Consider the following 19553-nt stretch of genomic DNA (forward strand, 5'->3'; position numbering starts at 1 on the left):
CCGGGCAGCGGTTAGCGAGGCTGCGCGCTGTGCCTTTAAGAAGCCGGGTTGTGCGGACGGCGGCGGGAGAGGGTCCGCCCGAAGCCCGGCTCCTTTTCCGGTGTGTCCCCCTCGGGTTTGAGCAGCGGGCCTGAGGTCCTCGGGACCCGCCTACTCGAATTCCTCAAGTCGCGGCACTGCGGTGTAGATGAGGAGGAATGCGGTTACGTGCAGAAGTGATTTGTTTGGAGCAACTGCAAACAGTCATCTGGAGCTTCGTTTTTAGGGCAGGAATTCAATGTCAAGAACAGCCGGTTCTCCTAGTGTGAACGTTTTTGTTTTTTTTATGTTCTTCCCTTTAATACCAGTGGAAAGCGCTTTGGAGCTTTTGCGCGGCACTGTATTTACCTTGAAAAAATGCGGTTGCTGTGATTGTTATAGTCAGAAGTATAAAGTTTTTTGGCTCCTTGGGACCAGTGTAGGGAGGAGGCGTGAGCCTGTGGAGTCAGTGAACTGCGGGGATGGTCCTCGATCCCCACACTGACGGGAGGGGCGCTGTTGAGCCGCTGGCGGGAGCCGATTGCTCGGCTTTGTCGGTGGGTCCGCAGAACAGTGGTTCCCCACGGGGACGCTCTGCCTCCCAGGCCTGTGTCCGGAAACAGTCGTGGTGGTTGTAACCGGGGTTGTACTGGCACCTGGTTGAGTAGAGGTCGGGGCTGCTAGGCCTTCTGCAGTGCACAGGACAGGACGCCCTCCCCCCGCCCCCAAGAACCATCTGGCCCCAAATGTCAACACCGCAGAGGTTGAGAAACCCTGCTCTGGAGTAAGAAACTGTTCCTCCAGTTGTCTTATTAGGGGACTACCCGCTAAGGTCATTCATTTTACTTTGTTCTGAGTCTTTACTAAGTAAAGGACCCTTTGATGGTAATTTGGTGTTTTATGTGGACTATTTTTCTTGGTACCAGAGAGGTTGACCAGTGAGCATTATTTACCAAATGTTTGTGTAGTAGTTACTGTGTGTCAGACACTGTCCAAAGTGCTTATAAATAGTAGCATTTAAACACAGGCACTCAGAGGTTTGGGGACTTGGCCATCATCACAAAGCTAGTTAGAGGATTCAGATTTTTCTGCATAAGTAATTTCAGCCCTTTGCAGTAATTCCCACTCTTAAATAGTAAATTAACTATGTTTACACAGTGGTGGTTCTTGAATGGTTAATTTGAGGCAGATCCTTTCAGCTTATCAACCCTGGATCTGGAAAGTTAGGTTTAAAATGATCCCATCAAGCCCCAGCCGGGTTTGCTCAGTGGACAGAGCCTCGCCGGGCTGAAGGGTCTCAGTTTCAGGCTCCTCCCCGGCCTGGGCCCTGGTCAGGGCTTGTGCAGGAGGCATAATGTGTTTCTCTCACATTGATATTTCTGTCTGTCTTTCCCACTCTCTTCCACTCTCTCTAAAATTCAATGGGAAAATATCTTCAGGTGAAAATAAAATAAAATACAGGAATTTTAAAAAATAAATAAAATAAAATGATCCCATTAAACACTAACACTCAAGTTAAAGGACTTGTAAAACATAATAGGGTGCTTTTGGAGAGAGTTGATTTACTATCATACATTAATACCATTTTCCCCCTGCAGTATTTATTATTTTTCATCCTTGTTCAAATGCTTTTGTGTAGTTTCTCAAATGCCATTTGAACTCAACCAGTGAATAGTCAAACCTGTGCTGTATGCAGAATGTGCTAAATTGTGCAGAATCATAAAATGTTTAGAAATACAATCAAAATTAATTAGAAAAACTGCCTCTGTTTATTTTGGACATGGAAATTTCCCTAGCAGCACTTTTTTTTAATATGCTGTTATTGATTTCACAGATGAAGGGAGAGGGAGATAGAAACATCAATGAGAGAAAATCACTGATGGGCTGCCTCCTGCTTGCCCCCTAATGGGAATCAAGCCGGAAACCTGGGTAAGTGCCCTGACCCAGAATCAAACCCGAACCATGATCTTCTGGTTCATGGATGAATGCTCAACCACTGAGCCGTGCCAGCTGGGTATAGCAGCACTTCTTATTCTCTACGTATGTTTTTTACTTAGAAATGTATAGGATGTCCCAAAAAATGTACATATACGCTTTGAATAATTACAAAGGTAGTGTTTATTAAAATATATTTCATTTTCAAAATTGAGCTATCAGCTGTTAAAGTGTGTATACATTTTTTTGGGACACTTTGTATATCTTCTCTTACATCTTCTCCCATTCACATACCCATTTACTTTTTCTTATTTAGTAAAATATGAATAAATAAAATGTACCATTTTAGCCATTTTTAAGTGTGCAGTTCAGTGACATTAATTCAAATTGTTATGTAATCACAACTATTCATCTTCAGAAATTTTTCATCATCCCAACCCATTTACTCTCATTTGTTTTACACAGAGAATGAATATCTTTTTTTTTTACAGAGAAAATGAACACCTTTTTCATTTCTTTTTTTAAAAATATATTTTTATTGATTTCAGAGAGGAAGGGAGAGGGAGAAAGAGATAGAAACATCAATGATGAGAGCAAATCATTGATCAGCTGCCTCCTGCACACCCCTACTAGGGATCGAGAATCTCACCCAGGACCCTTCAGTTCTCAGGCTGACACTTTATCCAATCAGTCAAACCAGCTAGGATTCATTTCCTCTTAATTGTATGTAAAATATATATCTGTCCAGGCTTTTTATTGTTTTGTTTTTTTTAACCTACTCATGTCTCATACAAGTATAGACTTACTATTGACTTTAATATTTTCAGATGCTAGAATATAACCTCTGTTGCTCTCTAAATCTATGCACATGTAACTACCTTTTTAATTTTATTTATTTATTTATTTAAATATATTTTTATTGACTTCAGAGAGGAAGGGAGAGTGAGAAAGAGAGAAACATCAATGATGACAGGAATCAACTGCCTCCTGCACACCTCTACTGGGGATCAAGCCAGTAATTGGGGCACATGCCCTTGACTGGAATTAAACCTGGGAGTCTTCAGTCCGCAGGCCAACAACGCTCTATCCACTGAGCCAAGCTGGCCAGGGCATAAATACCTTTTTTATGAAAGTTATATTTATTCCTAATCCATTATTTTACAAGTTATGTCTGCTAAAAAATTGTATTCTGTGAACAAATTCAGCAAAGTCCTAGGTTAAACAGGTTTTTTTATAGGGTGCTTTTGGAGAGAGTTGATTTACTATCATACATTAATACCATTTTCCCCCTGCAGTATTTATTATTTTTCATCCTTGTTCAAATGCTTTTGTGTAGTTTCTCAAATGCCATTTGAACTCAACCAGTGAATAGTCAAACCTGTGCTGTATGCAGAATGTGCTAAATTGTGCAGAATCATAAAATGTTTAGAAATACAATCAAAATTAATTAGAAAAACTGCCTCTGTTTATTTTGGACATGGAAATTTCCCTAGCAGCACTTTTTTTTAATATGCTGTTATTGATTTCACAGATGAAGGGAGAGGGAGATAGAAACATCAATGAGAGAAAATCACTGATGGGCTGCCTCCTGCTTGCCCCCTAATGGGAATCAAGCCGGAAACCTGGGTAAGTGCCCTGACCCAGAATCAAACCCGAACCATGATCTTCTGGTTCATGGATGAATGCTCAACCACTGAGCCGTGCCAGCTGGGTATAGCAGCACTTCTTATTCTCTACGTATGTTTTTTACTTAGAAATGTATAGGATGTCCCAAAAAATGTACATATACGCTTTGAATAATTACAAAGGTAGTATTTATTAAAATATATTTCATTTTCAAAATTGAGCTATCAGCTGTTAAAGTGTGTATACATTTTTTTGGGACACTTTGTATATCTTCTCTTACATCTTCTCCCATTCACATACCCATTTACTTTTTCTTATTTAGTAAAATATGAATAAATAAAATGTACCATTTTAGCCATTTTTAAGTGTGCAGTTCAGTGACATTAATTCAAATTGTTATGTAATCACAACTATTCATCTTCAGAAATTTTTCATCATCCCAACCCATTTACTCTCATTTGTTTTACACAGAGAATGAATATCTTTTTTTTTTACAGAGAAAATGAACACCTTTTTCATTTCTTTTTTTTTAAATATATTTTTATTGATTTCAGAGAGGAAGGGAGAGGGAGAAAGAGATAGAAACATCAATGATGAGAGCAAATCATTGATCAGCTGCCTCCTGCACACCCCTACTAGGGATCGAGAATCTCACCCAGGACCCTTCAGTTCTCAGGCTGACACTTTATCCAATCAGTCAAACCAGCTAGGATTCATTTCCTCTTAATTGTATGTAAAATATATATCTGTCCAGGCTTTTTATTGTTTTGTTTTTTTTAACCTACTCATGTCTCATACAAGTATAGACTTACTATTGACTTTAATATTTTCAGATGCTAGAATATAACCTCTGTTGCTCTCTAAATCTATGCACATGTAACTACCTTTTTAATTTTATTTATTTATTTATTTAAATATATTTTTATTGACTTCAGAGAGGAAGGGAGAGTGAGAAAGAGAGAAACATCAATGATGACAGGAATCAACTGCCTCCTGCACACCTCTACTGGGGATCAAGCCAGTAATTGGGGCACATGCCCTTGACTGGAATTAAACCTGGGAGTCTTCAGTCCGCAGGCCAACAACGCTCTATCCACTGAGCCAAGCTGGCCAGGGCATAAATACCTTTTTTATGAAAGTTATATTTATTCCTAATCCATTATTTTACAAGTTATGTCTGCTAAAAAATTGTATTCTGTGAACAAATTCAGCAAAGTCCTAGGTTAAACAGGTTTTTTTTACTGTAGAACTCAGAGCTTTTTAGTATAATAATATCCATAGTGTGTATCTAAAATGAGAATACAATTTTTGAATTTATGAGTTCACTATGTACTTTCTAGTAAGGATGGGACATAATATAATTTGAGGAATGCTGCTTGACTACTCTCTGAAAGTTGAAAGCAAGGAACTTGGTATATTTTGATATATTGAAACTCTTTTCAGAAATTTATTATATACCTCTGTATCATTTTAGCTAATTAATGAACCTTTTCATTTGCATTTTATTTGGGAATTGTGGGGAAAGGAGTTTCTGTCACAGGGATGGACAAATGTGTTCTTGGGTAAGTAGTATAATATACTGAAAGGTTACATGGCTTCTGGAGGTCCAGCATGCAATTTACTAGATGTGACTTTGGACAAGTTACTTGCCTCTTAGGGCTTCATTCTCCCAGTCTGTAGAATGAGAATTAATTGGTCCTAATTTATAAGGATGATGTGTGTGTGTGTGTGTGTGTGTACGGTAAATCCTCATTTAATGTCCTCGATAGGTTGTGATTTTAAGCAAAACGATGTATAACAACCAATTTTACCATTGGCTAATTGATATATATAAGAGTTAAGTTCCTATTTAACTATTCATCTCGTCAGTGTAGTAACAAACTAACATTGAACAAAACCATGTCATTCAAGGCAAAGACCTGGTATATATAAAAAGTGTTCCTCCCTGCTCCCTACCCCCACCCCAACATGCTGGGTTGAAATTCAAAAATAGGGTTTTGAGAGTGCCTTTTGTACATTCAACTTTTGTTAGTTGTGTATGCTGTTATTTCAGATAAACTTAAAATCTCGAGTGGGTGGGAAAGGGAAGTACATCTGTAATAGTGTCAACAATAAAAAAAGAAAACCTAAAATGTGATAGCTTTCAAAAACATGAGATTTCTTTTATAATGTGATTACAAGGTTTGGTTGTAGTCCTGTTCAGGTTGCAGATTGGCCCTGCCTGTCTTTTTTTGTTTTTTTTAAAAAATATATTTTATTGATTTTTTACAGAGAGGAAGGGAGAGGGAGAGGGATAGAGAGAAACATCAATCAGCTGCCTCCTGCACACTCCCTACTGGGGATGTGCCCACAACCTAGGTACATGCCCTTGACCGGAATTGAACCTGGGACCCTTCAGTCTGCAGGCCGACGCTCTATCCACTGAGCCAAACCGGGCAGGGCCCTACCTGTCTTTTTCATCTGCAGTTCAAGCTAAAGTACAGCATCCATCTGGAACATGTTCTTTAAGAGGCGATGAAATTCAGAGAACTGAGGTGAAACAGTCTCTCTCTCTCTCTCTCTCTTTTATTTCAGAGAGGAAGGGAGAGGGAGAGAAAGATAGAAACATCAATGATGAGAGAGAATCATTGATCAGCTGCCTCCTGCAGGCCCCCAACTGGGGATTGAGTCCACAACCTGAGCGTGTGCCCTGACTAGGAATCGAATTATGACCTGGTTTATAGGTGGATGTGAAACCATTGAGCCACACGGGCTGGGCAACAGTGCCTCTTAAGCTTCTAATGAGACATGGCACATATATCCATTGACCAAAGCAAATTGCATGGTCAAACCTGATGTTAGTAAGGTGAAGAGGTATTAGCTTGAGCCACATTATATTACTGTTTATGAAGGTCAAAAACAGTTGAATATTAGCAGTTTCATGTAGCTCCTAATGCATGAATAAGTAGCAGCTCACGTGAAAATGGGCAGTGCTACATAGTGGTGGGGAAGTGAATAACTAGAAATAAACAAAACAGTCTACTTCAGCATGGAAAGAAACCATTGTTTGTAACCTTATATCTTTGAAAAAATGTATCTTAAATTCTAAAGAACTCTGTGTACTTAATGGGTCATGTTTGTGTCTACACATATGCATGCACTGGAAGATACATAAGTATACACAGACTAAATAATCACCTGTCTAATATATTTTTCAATTTTTAAATAAGAACAATATTACATTTGACTTGTTAACTTTTATTTTTATTGTAGGTATATTAAAGCAAGTCAAAGATTACATTAAACAGTGTAGCAAATGCCAGGAGAAACTAGATCGGTCCCGTCCAATATCAGATACTTCAGAAATGTTGGAAGAATTAGGACTAGACCTTGAATCTGGAGAAGAAAGTAATGAATCAGAGGATGACCTGAGCAACTTTACTTCAACTCCAACTACAGCCTCCAAGCCTGCAAAAAAGAAGCCAATATCTAAACATGAACTTGTATTTGTAAGTGGAACTTTTCATTCAGCTTTAACATGTGTAACTAATGTATTAGTGTTTGTAGGCTTTGTGAATTTTTTCTTAAACTACTAAAACTGCTTGAGTATTGGCATTGACATTGAAGATTTAAGCTGGTCTACGTCTGCAGCGATTCTCAACCTGTGGGTTGTGACCCCTTTGGCGGTCGAACGACCCTTTCACAGGGGTCGCCTAAGACCATCCTGCATATCAGATATTTACATTATGATTCATAACAGTAGCAACATTACAGTTATGAAGTAGCAACGAAAATAATTTTATGGTTGGGTCACAACATGAGGAACTGTATTTAAAGAGCCAGAAGGTTGAGAACCACTGGGTAATGCACTATGTTGTTGTATACACTAGAAGTATGCTAATATTGCCTCTTCATTCAGCATAAATATTCCTGTTGTTCTCTTCAGAATGTAACTTGTTAATTACTCCTCTCTTTTTTAATGGTGTATAGACAGACAGAATACACTTCTGGAAGCAGTCTCTGGGCCACGCAGCAAGGTGAAATTAAGCTGGCTAGGTCTTTGTTTTTTGCCTGCATTAGTTTCATATGTCATCAGATTTCAGGCTAGTAAGAAATGAGATGCAGACTTTCAGTGGGTCAAGTAGAATGAACATAGCAGAAGAGAGTGAGAACAACATATCTTTTCATTTAAATACATAGATAATAAAGAAAGAATATCAGGCTATTTCTTTCTTAATTAGTGGTATCTTTTAAAAGGGAAGGATGTGTCTTGTCTTAAATTCTGTTAAGGGTAGACATACAGATGATATATAATACAACTCTTGGTCTCACACTTATTTTGATAGGTTGACACCAAAGGAGTGGTGAAACGTTCTTCTCCAAAACATTGTCAGGCTGTGTTAAAGCAACTGAATGAACAGAGACTCTCCAACCAGTTTTGTGATGTTACTTTGTTAATTGAAGGAGAAGAGTACAAAGCTCATAAATCTGTTTTGTCAGCTAATAGTGAATATTTTCGAGATCTTTTTATTGAGAAAGGAGCTATTTCCAGTCATGAGGCAGTGGTGGATCTTTCCGGTAAGAATTTTCTAATACTCTTGCTTTTTGTTTATAAGTACATACTGGAAAAGGCGCGCGCGCGCGTGTGTGTGTGTGTGTGTGTGTGTGTGTGTGTGTGTGTTTCTTACAAACTCAGGGTTAATGCTAAAGTGGAAGAAGCCCACTTATAGCAGCAGACTAAGCTGAACTGAAAACCTGTTAGCAAGCTTCCAAGGTAGATTTATGGAAAAGGCTGTCATTTCCTATCCACTGCCTCTTAGGTGAGACAATTGTAGCAGTAGAAGATTATCTGTTTTTACACTGTTAAAAACAGTTTGAGAAAAGTCCATGACTGCATCAGTGTTGTTACACTAAGTAATTGTTATTTAAAAAATGACTGCCTGTATATTAAGTTGTGGAACATGTTAATTATAGAGCACTTTTGTAAGTCTGGTTTTTGATTTTTAAGATTAATCATTAGAACTCATTAGGTTCAATAATCAAACTGTCAGTGAAGGATAATGAGAATTCCAGGTAGAGGGTTTTTTGTTTGTTTCATTGTTATTGTAAATGAATAATTTGACTTTTGTTTTTGGCCTTATTAGAACTTATAGAAGGGCTTAGGAATCAATAAATGAAAATTTAGTACGAATTAAAATAGCTAACCTGCTGGGATGGTGTGGCTTAGTGGTTGAACATTGACCTATGAACCACGAGGTCACAGTTCAATTCCCGGTCAGGGCTCTTGCCCAGGTTGCAGGTTTGATCCCCAGTGAGGGTGTGCTGGAGGCAGCCGATCAATGATTCTCTCATTGATGTTTCTATCTCTCTCCCTCTCCCTTCCTCTCGGAATTCAATAAAAATATATTTTAATAAATAAAATAACCTCATTTATTCATTTTTTCATAATATTAACTTGCTGCAACTCTTGAATTACTGACATCACTGTGTAAAGTGTCATTTCCTCTTTCTGAAACAAAAAAGTAATTTTGTCCAGGTATATTAACACTTAACCTAGTTAACCACTGATCCTTTTCTACCTTATACTTTTTAAACTCATTTCTTCTGGGGAGACAAATACATATATTTTTTTCTTATATGTGCTTAATTACTAAAAGCTTGACTCATGTGGCTCAGTGGTTGAGCGTCAACCCATGAACCAGGAGGTCACGGTTCTATTCTGGTCAGGAAACGTGCACAGGTTGCAGGCTCTATCCCCAGTGGGGGCATGCAGGAGGCAGCTGATCAATGATTCTCTCTCATCATTGATGTTTCTATCTCTCCCTCTCTCTTCCTCTCTCTGAAATCAATAAAAACATATTTTTTAAAAATTTGTTAATCATCTACTGTGTGTGAGGAACTAATGTAAGCTCAGGCAATACAATGATGAGCAAAAACTTTTATGGAGCATAGAGTTGTATTACATTCTAGATTAGTGGAGTTTGCTTTTCTCTGGGTTTGGAGACTCAGGAGAAAATACTCCTTATAGTGGGCCATCTTAATAATAAAATTCATCACAGATATAGTCTTTTTATATTTTAGCTTTGGAATTTTTTTTCTGTCTTTTTGCATCTGAAGCAGAAAAAAGCATATGAGTGTTTTTCTTTCCCAATTTCTCATTAGCTTGTAGTAAATTAAAAGTCCGCCCCAAATAACTGCAATACAACCTCTTTATTAAAAAAAATACCTCATTTATTCTTCATTCCATATGCTTATTTTTATATATGTTAAGCAAATATGTTTTGTTTTTTAAGAATTTTTTTATTCATTTCAGAGAAGGGAGAGGGAGAGATAGAAACATGAATGATGAGAGAGAATCATTGATTGGTTGCCTCCTGCACACTCCCTACTGGGGATTGAGCCTGCAACCCGGGCATGTGCCCTTGATCAGAATCGAACCCAGGACCCTTCAGTCCTCAGGCCAACGCTCTATCCACTGAGCCAAACTGGTTACGGCTATGTTTAATTTTTAATCTATTTGGAATATTAGTAAGAGATAGGTGTTTGATATCATTTCCCTCCCTATTTTGATCACCACTTTTCTCAGAACCATTTAGTGAAAATTCTATCCTCTTCCTGCCCAAAGACCATGCAAATTCTCTTAGAAAACAATTTTCTGCCCTAGCCAGTTTGGCTCAGTGGATAGAACGTCAGCCTGTGGACCAAAGGGTCCTGGATTTGATTTCTGTCACGGACATGTACCATGGTTGCAGGCTCCTCCCCAGCCCAGACCCTGGTCAGGTCTCATGCAGGAGGTAACCAAACAGTGTATTTCTCTCACATTGATATTTCTGTGTTTCCCTCTCTCTTCCACTCTCTCTAAAATCAATGGGAAATATCCTCAGGTAAGGGAAAAAAAAGAAAACAAATTTCCACATGTATTTGGTAGTGGCTCTAGGTTTTGCTCTAATCTATTGGCTGTTTCTTCCTACTCTCTTTTTAAATTTTTTTATCCTCACCTGAGGGCATGTTTCTATGGATTTTTAGAGAGGGAGGTGGGCGGGGGAGAGGGAGGAGAGAGAGACAGAGACAGAGAAAGATGGGCTGCCTCCCATAGGCACCCAGATAGGGGATTGATCCTAAAACCTTTTGGTGCATGGGACAACACTCCAACCAACTGAGCCACCCTCCAGGGCTTTTCTACACTCTTAGAATTTGGTCTTAATTACCTTAGCTTTATAATAAGGAAAGTTTGCCACCTTTATTATTCAGGTGGGTTTTAGTTATTTAGAACCAATTGCTATTCCATATAAACCAGCGGTTCTCAACCTGTGGGTCGCGATCCCTTTGGGGGTCGAATGACCCTTTCACAGGGGTTGCCTAAGACCATCGGAAAACACATATATAATTACATATTGTTTTTGTGATTAATCACTATGCTTCAATTATGTTCAATTTGTAACAATGAAATTGGGGGTCACCACAACATGAGGAACTGTATTAAAGGGTTGCGGCATTAGGAAGGTTGAGAACCACTGAACTGTCAAAGCAGCTCCTCAACTTCCACAAAAAGAAAATAATGTATTTTGATAGAGACTATAATAAAGTTTTAGAGATGTATCCAACAAAGGCCTTACTTATCTTTTGCTATATTCCAAGGTACTTTATACTTTTTGATACATTCTCACTTTATATTCTGTTTCTTTTCTTTTTTTTTTTTTTAAATATATTTTTATTGATTTTTTAGAGAGAGGAAGGGAGAGAGATAGAGAGTTAGAAACATCGATGAGAGAGAAACATCGATCAGCTGCCTCCTGCACACTCCCCACTGGGGATGCGCCTGCAACCCAGGTACATGCCCTCGACCGGAATCGAACCTGGGACCTTTCAGTCCGCAGGTTGACGCTCCATCCACTGAGCCAAACCGGTTTTGGCTATTCTGTGTTTCTTAATCTCTCCTTCATAATTTGTTCATTTCTTTGTAGATTATCCTGAAAAATTCCAGTTCGCTCACTCTTTAGCTGTGTCTGATTTGCTATGAAATTTATTGAGTTTTTTATTCCAATTTGTGTTTTCCATTTTAGAGGTTCTTTTTAGTTTTATTTCAGATTATCAGTTTTAGGGAGCTACTTTTTATGATCTTTTGTTCTACTGGTATGCTACTCTTTGTTTTTCATGTCTGATTATAGCAATACTTATATTCTTTGCTGGTTTGACTTATGCTGTTTGTTTCTACTAACTTTTTGTTCATTTGTGTCTTGTTTCTTTGTGATTTAAAAAAAAAACCACAACCCTATATATACTGAATTCATATTCTTTAGAATTTTATGGGAAATCTTTGAGTCCTAAGTTGAAGATCCTAGAAAAGCATTTGCTTCTTTAGATACTGAGGGCATTAGCAGTCTGGGACCACTTTAAATTCTCATCTTGAGGTTTTTTTTATGACTATCAAAGTGCTAAATTAAGCTTGGCTTAATTTGGTGGGGCGCTGAGTATATTTAGAATAATTTAAAATATTTTTATCTAGTATTTTTCAAGTATATGGGTCCTTCAGGGCATCGTAGTCTACCATACTGTATGCTGAATGTGGAAGTACCTGTCATAAGTTTATTTATTTATTTTTTATGAGAGAAACACATCGATTAGTTGCCTCCTGTATGCCCCACACTGGGGATCGAGCCTGCAACTGGGCAATGTGCCCTGATCGGAATCGAACCGTAGCCTCCTGGCTCATAGGTCAATGCTCAACCACTGAGCCACACCAGCTGGGCATGTTGTCCTTTTTTTAAAAAAATATATTTTATTGATTTGTTACAGAGAGGAAGGGAGAGGGATAGAGAGTTAGAAACATCGATAAGAGAGAAACATCGATCAGCTGCCTCCTGCACACTCCCCACTGGGGATGTGCCTGCAACCAAGGTACATGCCCTTGACTGGAATCGAACCTGCGACCCTTGAGTCTGCAGGCCGATGCTCTATCATGTTGTCCATTAAAAATTTTTTTTAATTTTCATAAAAACATATAATATAAAATTTCCTAACTTGGTAGCTCGGTTGGTTAGAGCATCATCCCCATAGCTAAGCTTGCAGGTTTGATTCCGGTTAGGAATCAAACATTGAATGCATAAATAAGTGGAACAACAAATACATGTTTATCTCCCTTCCCCTCTTCTTCTCCTCTCCTCTCCCTCTAAAATCAATAAAATAAAAAGAAGCCCTGGCTGGTTTGTTCAGTAGTTAGAGCATCAGCCTGCAAAACAGGCTCCCAGGTTCGATTCCCTCTCAAGGGCAAGTATCTCACTTGCAGGCTCAACCCAGATTGGGGTGTGAATAGGAGGCAACCAACCGATATATCTCTCTCACATCTATGTTTCATCTTGCAAAATTACCCGTTTCCTTTTCATTTACAGAATGTGTATATATATGTATGTAAAAAGGCTAGGGGTAAAAACAGAACACCAAAATTATCAGTCTTATCTTTTAACAGTAAGATTATGAGTGATTTTTTATTTTTGTTTTCTTATTTTGTGTGTGTTTTATAGTATTTTTAAAAAGTGATTCTTTTTTTTAAAAAAAAGATATTTTATTATTGATTTCAGAGAGAGAGATGGAGAGAGAGAGAGGAACATCAATGATGAGAGAGATTCATTGATCTTCTGTGCCCCATACTGGGGATCGAGCCCGTAACTCAGGGATATGCCCTGACTAGGAATCAAACCATGACCTCCTGGTTCATAGGTTGATGCTCAACCACAGAGCTATGCCAGCTGGGCTGTTTTATAGTGTTTTACAATAAACATAACTTGTAGCTTTGAAAAAATGGTTTTAGATAGTCAAAGTGTTATTTGGAACAGTGTTAATTCTTTTGTGGAAAATTTTTCTTATGGCTTCAAACTTAGAAATTAAAAAGATACTAGATAACAGACCAACATACATTATTTTGTTGGTATGTGTGTGTTTTTTAAAGAAATATACTTTCTGTCCAGCTGGTGTGGCTCAGTGTTTGAACGCTGACCTATGAACCAAGAGGTCACAGTTCGATTCCTGGTCAGGGCACATGCTGAGGTTGTAGGCTTGATCCCCAGTGTGGGGCACAGCTGATCAATGAATCTCTCTCATCATTGATGTTTCTATCTCTTCCCCTCCCCCTCCCTCTCTAAAATCAATAAAAAGTATATTTTTTAAAAAAGAAATATTCCTTCTTTCTTCAAGCTATTTAACTTGGTCTCATAATTTGTAGCAGGATTAATATGGTTATAGCCTATTTAATTACAGCCTTCATTGGGATGGCAGAAATAGCCATGATGATAATGTTGATGTGTAGTTCCCTCAGTTTTCAACCTGATCCTAATGTATCTCAGTGTATGGCTTCCATGTATACTTGTGCATCCCGTCTGCCTATGTAAAAGGACAGCATTTTATGTAGCTTGAGTCAAAACTGAATAACGCAGCAAATGTGTGTTTTTAAAAGGTTGCTTTGGCTCTCTCTATATTTTTTAAAATATATTTTTATTGATTTTAGAGAAGAAGGGAGAGGGAGGGAGGGGGGAGGAGAGAAACATCAATGATGAGAGAGAATCATCGATCTGCTGCCTCCTGCATGCCCCCATCTGGGGATGGAGCCTGCAACCTGGGTATGTGCCCTTGACTGTAATAAAACCTGGGCTCTTCAGTCTGCAGGCCTGTGCTCTATCCACTGAGCCAAACCGGCTAGGGCTGGCTCTCTTTATTTTAATAAAAGATCTCTAAGATAGCCCAGCTGGTATGGCTTAGTGGTTAAGCGTCAACCTATGAACCAGGAGGTCAGTTGGATTCCCGATCAGGATACATGACCAGGTTTGGGGCTCGGTCCCTGGTCGGGGGAAATCAATGAATCTCTCTCATCATTGATGTTTCTGTCTCTTTCCTTCTCCCTTCCTCTCTGAAGTCAATAAAAAAATATTTTAAAAAGATCTCTAAGATAAATTATTGTATATGAAAAGTAAGGCACAGTAGAGTGTAATAAGATACCTCCTGTAAAAAAAGGGGAGTAAGAATATTTGCTTGGCTTTATAAAGAAACTCTGGAAAACTATACAAATTCTTAAAAATACTGGTTATGGAGATGGAGTTAGACATCACTATAATTTTCTGATTTTTGAATCATGCCTATATTAAAATGGCTTTTGAAAGCGAAGTACTGAGAACTTAGAAAAGAAATAAACTGATCTTATTTTTTCAGATAAAATAGGAATGTAATACCTCATGTGTACAGTAATTATTTCATTCCTTAGACCAGGAATAGGCAAACCATAGCCCAATTCTCCTTTCCCTCGTTTTTTTGTAAATAAAGTTGTATTAGAACACAGCCACACCCATTTGTATATGTGTTATCTGTGACTACTCTTTCTAGCTATAATGACAGAGTTGAGTAGTTGCAACAGACATTTTATGGCCTATACTATTAATTATCTGACTCTTTACAGAAACATTTTGCTAGCCTCCTGCCTTATACCTTGTTTTTAAATATTTAGTAGAACTCATTGTTCACAATAAAATTTTTATATGGACTTCTATTAAAATATGCAAGCTATACATATGAAGTGAGGTTAGAAGACAAGTTGGTTGAACCCTGCCTACTCACCTGCATCCCTCTCTTTTTTTACCCTCCATTCTCCAGCAGCTGTTTCTTGAGGGGAATTTGAGGAACCCCCGGGGTTCTAAGGAGTACAGTTTGAAAATGACTGCCTTACAACAACTCTTTGAGGTAGTAAGTCTGATATTATTTTCTATTTTAGGTATTGAGAGACTCGGCTTATAGAAGTGAGTGTTAGTCAAGGCTTAATAAACAACCAGAACACAAAAACAAATCCAGGGTGTTTAATTGCAGAATAAATGGTCATGTTTGCCTTTATATTCTATTTTATATTGTCATAATCATGTATTAATTGTTCTTACAAGGTGTGTTAGTGGTGATTTGACTTTTTTGTCCCTCATCTGTCTTGTTTCATATAGGTTTCTGTAAAGCAAGCTTCCTCCCTTTACTGGAATTTGCCTATACTTCTGTCCTAAGTTTTGATTTCTGTAGCATGGCTGATGTAGCCATCTTGGCTCGGCATCTCTTCATGTCAGAAGTTTTAGAAATCTGTGAAAGTGTACATAAACTAATGGAAGAGAAGCAGCTAACGGTATATAAAAAGGGTGAAGTACAAACAGTTGCATCTACCCAGGACTTACCAGAACAAAACGGAGGTACAGCACCTCCTGTGGTTAACAATGAGGGAACCACCACAACTTTACCTACTGATCTTGGGGATTGTGAAATTGTACTGTTGGTGAATGGAGAAGTGCCAGAAACTGAGCAGCATGGAGAGCTCAGACAGCGGCCTGAGCCCCAGGTCCCCGCAGAGGCTGAAGCTGCTCTGTCACCTTCACCTATAGGCTGTGCAACTGATTCTCACCCTGAAATGGAGTCTGTTGATTTAGTAACAAAAAACAACCAGACAGAACTAGAAACTTCAAACAGTAAAGAAGGTAGCACAGTTTCTAATATTTATCCTAAACTCTCCAAAGAGAATGTAATCAGTGGCTCTCCAGAAAACAGTGATATGGGAAATGATACATCAAATGAGGATATTTGTGATGAAGACATTCCAGAGCATAGACAGAACCTTGGCCAGTCTTTAAAAGATCAGGAAAATCTAGTTGCAAAGACAGACCTCAGCCCTGATGATGATACTTATAGAAGCAGGCTTCGACAGCGTTCTATTAATGAAGGGGGATATATTCGACTACACAAAGGAATGGAGAAAAAGCTGCAGAAACGGAAAGCCACTCCCAAATCAGCAGTTCAACAGGTATGATGAAGAGTTGGCATTTGTAGTTTTAGCTTTAATTTGAAAGCATTCTGTGGGTAAACTTATGCCTATGGTGAAAATTATGGGGTGAAGGAGGATAAGTACAGGAAAGCAGCTTAAACTTTTAAATAACAGTATAACAAGATACGTGAATTTGCAATATTTATGATTCATGACTTAAAAATAAAAATGATTAATATTTACTTAGATTGTGTTTTCTATCCCTTACTTAGGTAGCCCAGAAATTAGTTCAAAGAGGAAAAAAGATGAAACAGCCAAAGAGGGATGCTAAAGAGAATACTGAAGAAGAAGCATCTCATAAATGTGGGGAATGTGGAATGGTTTTTCAGAGAAGATACACGCTTATAATGCACACACTGAAACATGAAAGATCTAGAGATTACAAATGCCCGGTAAGTATCTGGGAAACTAATTGAAGATGGTCTAACGTCATGATAAGTGGAATCTAACTTATTGCTTCATTATTATTCTGCCATTTGTGTTCTATGTGTTTGTCCCCCTTATATTACTATAAGAGTCATTTTCTGATTTGTACTTGTATTTCCTTGACAAAAAATATATTTAGTGATGTACTCTACTTCCTCCTGATACCAGTGAGACAGTAAAATTATCATTTTAAAAATGTAAGTTCTTGCCCTAGCTGGTTTCACTCAGTGGATAGAGCATTGATCTGTGGACTGAAAGGTTCCGGGTTTGATTCCAGGTTGTGGGCTTGATCCCCATTGGGGGCATGCTGGATGCAGCCAATTAATGATTCTCTCTCATCACTGATGTTTCTATCTCTCCCTTTCCCTTCTTCTCTGAAATCAATAAAAATATATTTAAAGAAAAAAAAAAGTTTTCCAGCAGGGCACACACAGTGTTCATGGAAGGAAAAAATAAATAAGCTCAAAGAGAATAGGAGAGGGAGACCTTAGCAACTAAATTCTAGACCAGTGATGGCGAACCTTTTGAGCTCGGCATGTCAGCATTTTGAAAAACCCTAACTTAACTCTGGTGCCGTGTCACATATAGAAATTTTTTGATATTTGCACCCATAGTAAAACAAAGATTTATATTTTTGATATTTAACAAAGAAAAATCAACCAAAAAAATGAGTTCGCGTGTCACCTCTGACACGCGTGTCATAGGTTCTCCATCACTGTTCTAGACTTTGATTCAACAGATTATTTAAAAGGGCTCATTGCCAGGCTTTCAGTGGGGAAAGCTAAGAAGCACTCAAAATTGTATTTTTGATGTGAGTGTGGAAGGACTCAAGTAACACACTTACCTATTGTATTGCAGAACTACCAAACAGCTTAGGAATTAGTATTACTAGCTACCTTAAAAGTAGAAGTGAGTCTGGTTGTTAGAAAGTCTTTTTGAGAGGCAATTAAGTCCCCACCACCACTCCCTCAGACAAAGATTCATCCTTTATGTTCAAGAAAAGATAAAATTATAATTGCTCTGGGGAACACTGTGTATAGAGAGGGTAAACGTACTATACCCAAAACAAGGAAAAGTAAAAGCTTGCATACTAAATATTTAGATTTTTAAAGTTGTCTTTCTCTAATCAATTCTTAGCATGTTAACAGTCAGGTATTTAACTTGAAAGCAAAAAGACTTCAGAGATGAGAAATCCAAAGCCCATAAACAAAAGACCTAAAGATACTTCTAACTAAAGCCTGTGGGTGACAACCCACTCCCCCACTTACACAGAAATTCCAGTCGATCTTTTTAACATCTTATTCTGAAATGTGAATGGACACCAGGGATAATCAGACTCATGATAAACATTTCAAGAGGAAAACAACTTTGAGGAATCCAAGACTACGCAGAGAGAAGAAAACTTACACAAATTAAAAAAAAAAACCCGACTTCCAGTGAAGATGGTAGGTAAGTGTGTTACTTGAGTCCTTCCACACCCACATCAAAAATAAAGAACAACCATCATTCAGAACCCCCTGAAATCTAGCTGAATAGAAGTCCTACAACTAGGGATTTAAAGAAGAAGCCACCTCAAGATTGAGAGGAGGGACAGAGATGCAGAACAGGCTGGTCTCACACCCACATGTGGGAGTTTTAAATCAGGAAGGATGGCCTGGCTGGTGTGGTTCGGTTGGGCATCATCCCTGCACCAAGAGGTTTCTGGTTTGAGTCTTCGGCAGGGTACATGCCTGGGTTGTGGGCTTGACCCCTGGTAGGGGGTGTGTAGGAGGTGGCAGATCAATGTTGCTCTCCCATCAATGTGTCTCTCTTCTTCCTTCCTCTCTCTTTAAAAAATCAATAGCCCTAACCAGTTTGGCTCGGGATAGAGCGTCGGCCTGCGGACTGAAGGGTCCCAGGTTCGATTCCAGTCAAGGGCATGTACCTTGGTACCAGGCACATCCCCAGTAGGGAGTGTGCAGGAGGCAGCTGATCAATGTTTCTCTCTCATCGATGTTTCTAACTCTCTATCCCTCTCCCTTCCTCTCTTTGAAAAATCAATAAAACATATATTTTTTTTAAAAATCAATAAACTATTCTTTAAAAATAAATAAGTAAAATTGGGAGGGATATCTTGGCTGCAGAGGTCCCCCCTGAGTATACAGGGAAGAACTTACTTTTCTTTTTTGGCACCAGGATGAGAGTTTTCTGTCAGACAAAAGTATTGGTAGAGTCCCCACACCCATAGAGCTGACAGATAGGCATCATATCTGAGACTCCATCAACCTGGCTTACACTGTTTGCCCTGCCCTGGTGATTCCTTGAGGCTCCCTTCACCCAACCTTCAGGCCCATCCAAGCCATTTCCAGTGGCTTTTCCATACTCCCAAGCAGTTCCTCTTAAAGGGTCTGAACTCAGACCCAGACTCACTTTCTCTGAGCTCCAGTGCTGGGGCAGCAGCTTGAAAGGAACCAGGGATATACAGGGAAGAACTTACTTTTCTTTTTTGGCACCAGGATGAGAGTTTTCTGTCAGACAAAAGTATTGGTAGAGTCCCCACACCCATAGAGCTGACAGATAGGCATCATATCTGAGACTCCATCAACCTGGCTCACACTGTTTGCCCTGCCCTGGTGATTCCTTGAGGCTCCCTTCACCCAGCCTTCAGGCCCATCCAAGCCATTTCCAGTGGCTTTTCCATACAACTGACCCCTCTTGCCTCCTGCTTCAGACTTTCCTAAAAACTCTCAAGCAG

The 19553-nt window shown here is 38.7% G+C and overlaps 1 protein-coding gene across 1 annotated transcript in view; it reads left to right on the forward strand.

Annotated features, from left to right (window-relative positions):
- Positions 1-19553, forward strand: part of ZBTB11 (zinc finger and BTB domain containing 11) — a 35158-nt gene that overhangs the window by 1410 nt on the left and 14195 nt on the right. The window contains exons 2-5 of the mRNA XM_014528297.1: positions 6789-7067; positions 7905-8136; positions 15531-16372; positions 16606-16785. Coding sequence (XP_014383783.1) covers positions 6789-7067; positions 7905-8136; positions 15531-16372; positions 16606-16785 — 1533 coding nt within the window. The remainder of the gene's footprint in view (positions 1-6788; positions 7068-7904; positions 8137-15530; positions 16373-16605; positions 16786-19553) is intronic.

Source organism: Myotis brandtii, unplaced genomic scaffold (genome assembly GCF_000412655.1).
Source record: "Myotis brandtii unplaced genomic scaffold, ASM41265v1 scaffold63, whole genome shotgun sequence".
Taxonomy (NCBI): Eukaryota; Metazoa; Chordata; class Mammalia; order Chiroptera; family Vespertilionidae; genus Myotis; species Myotis brandtii.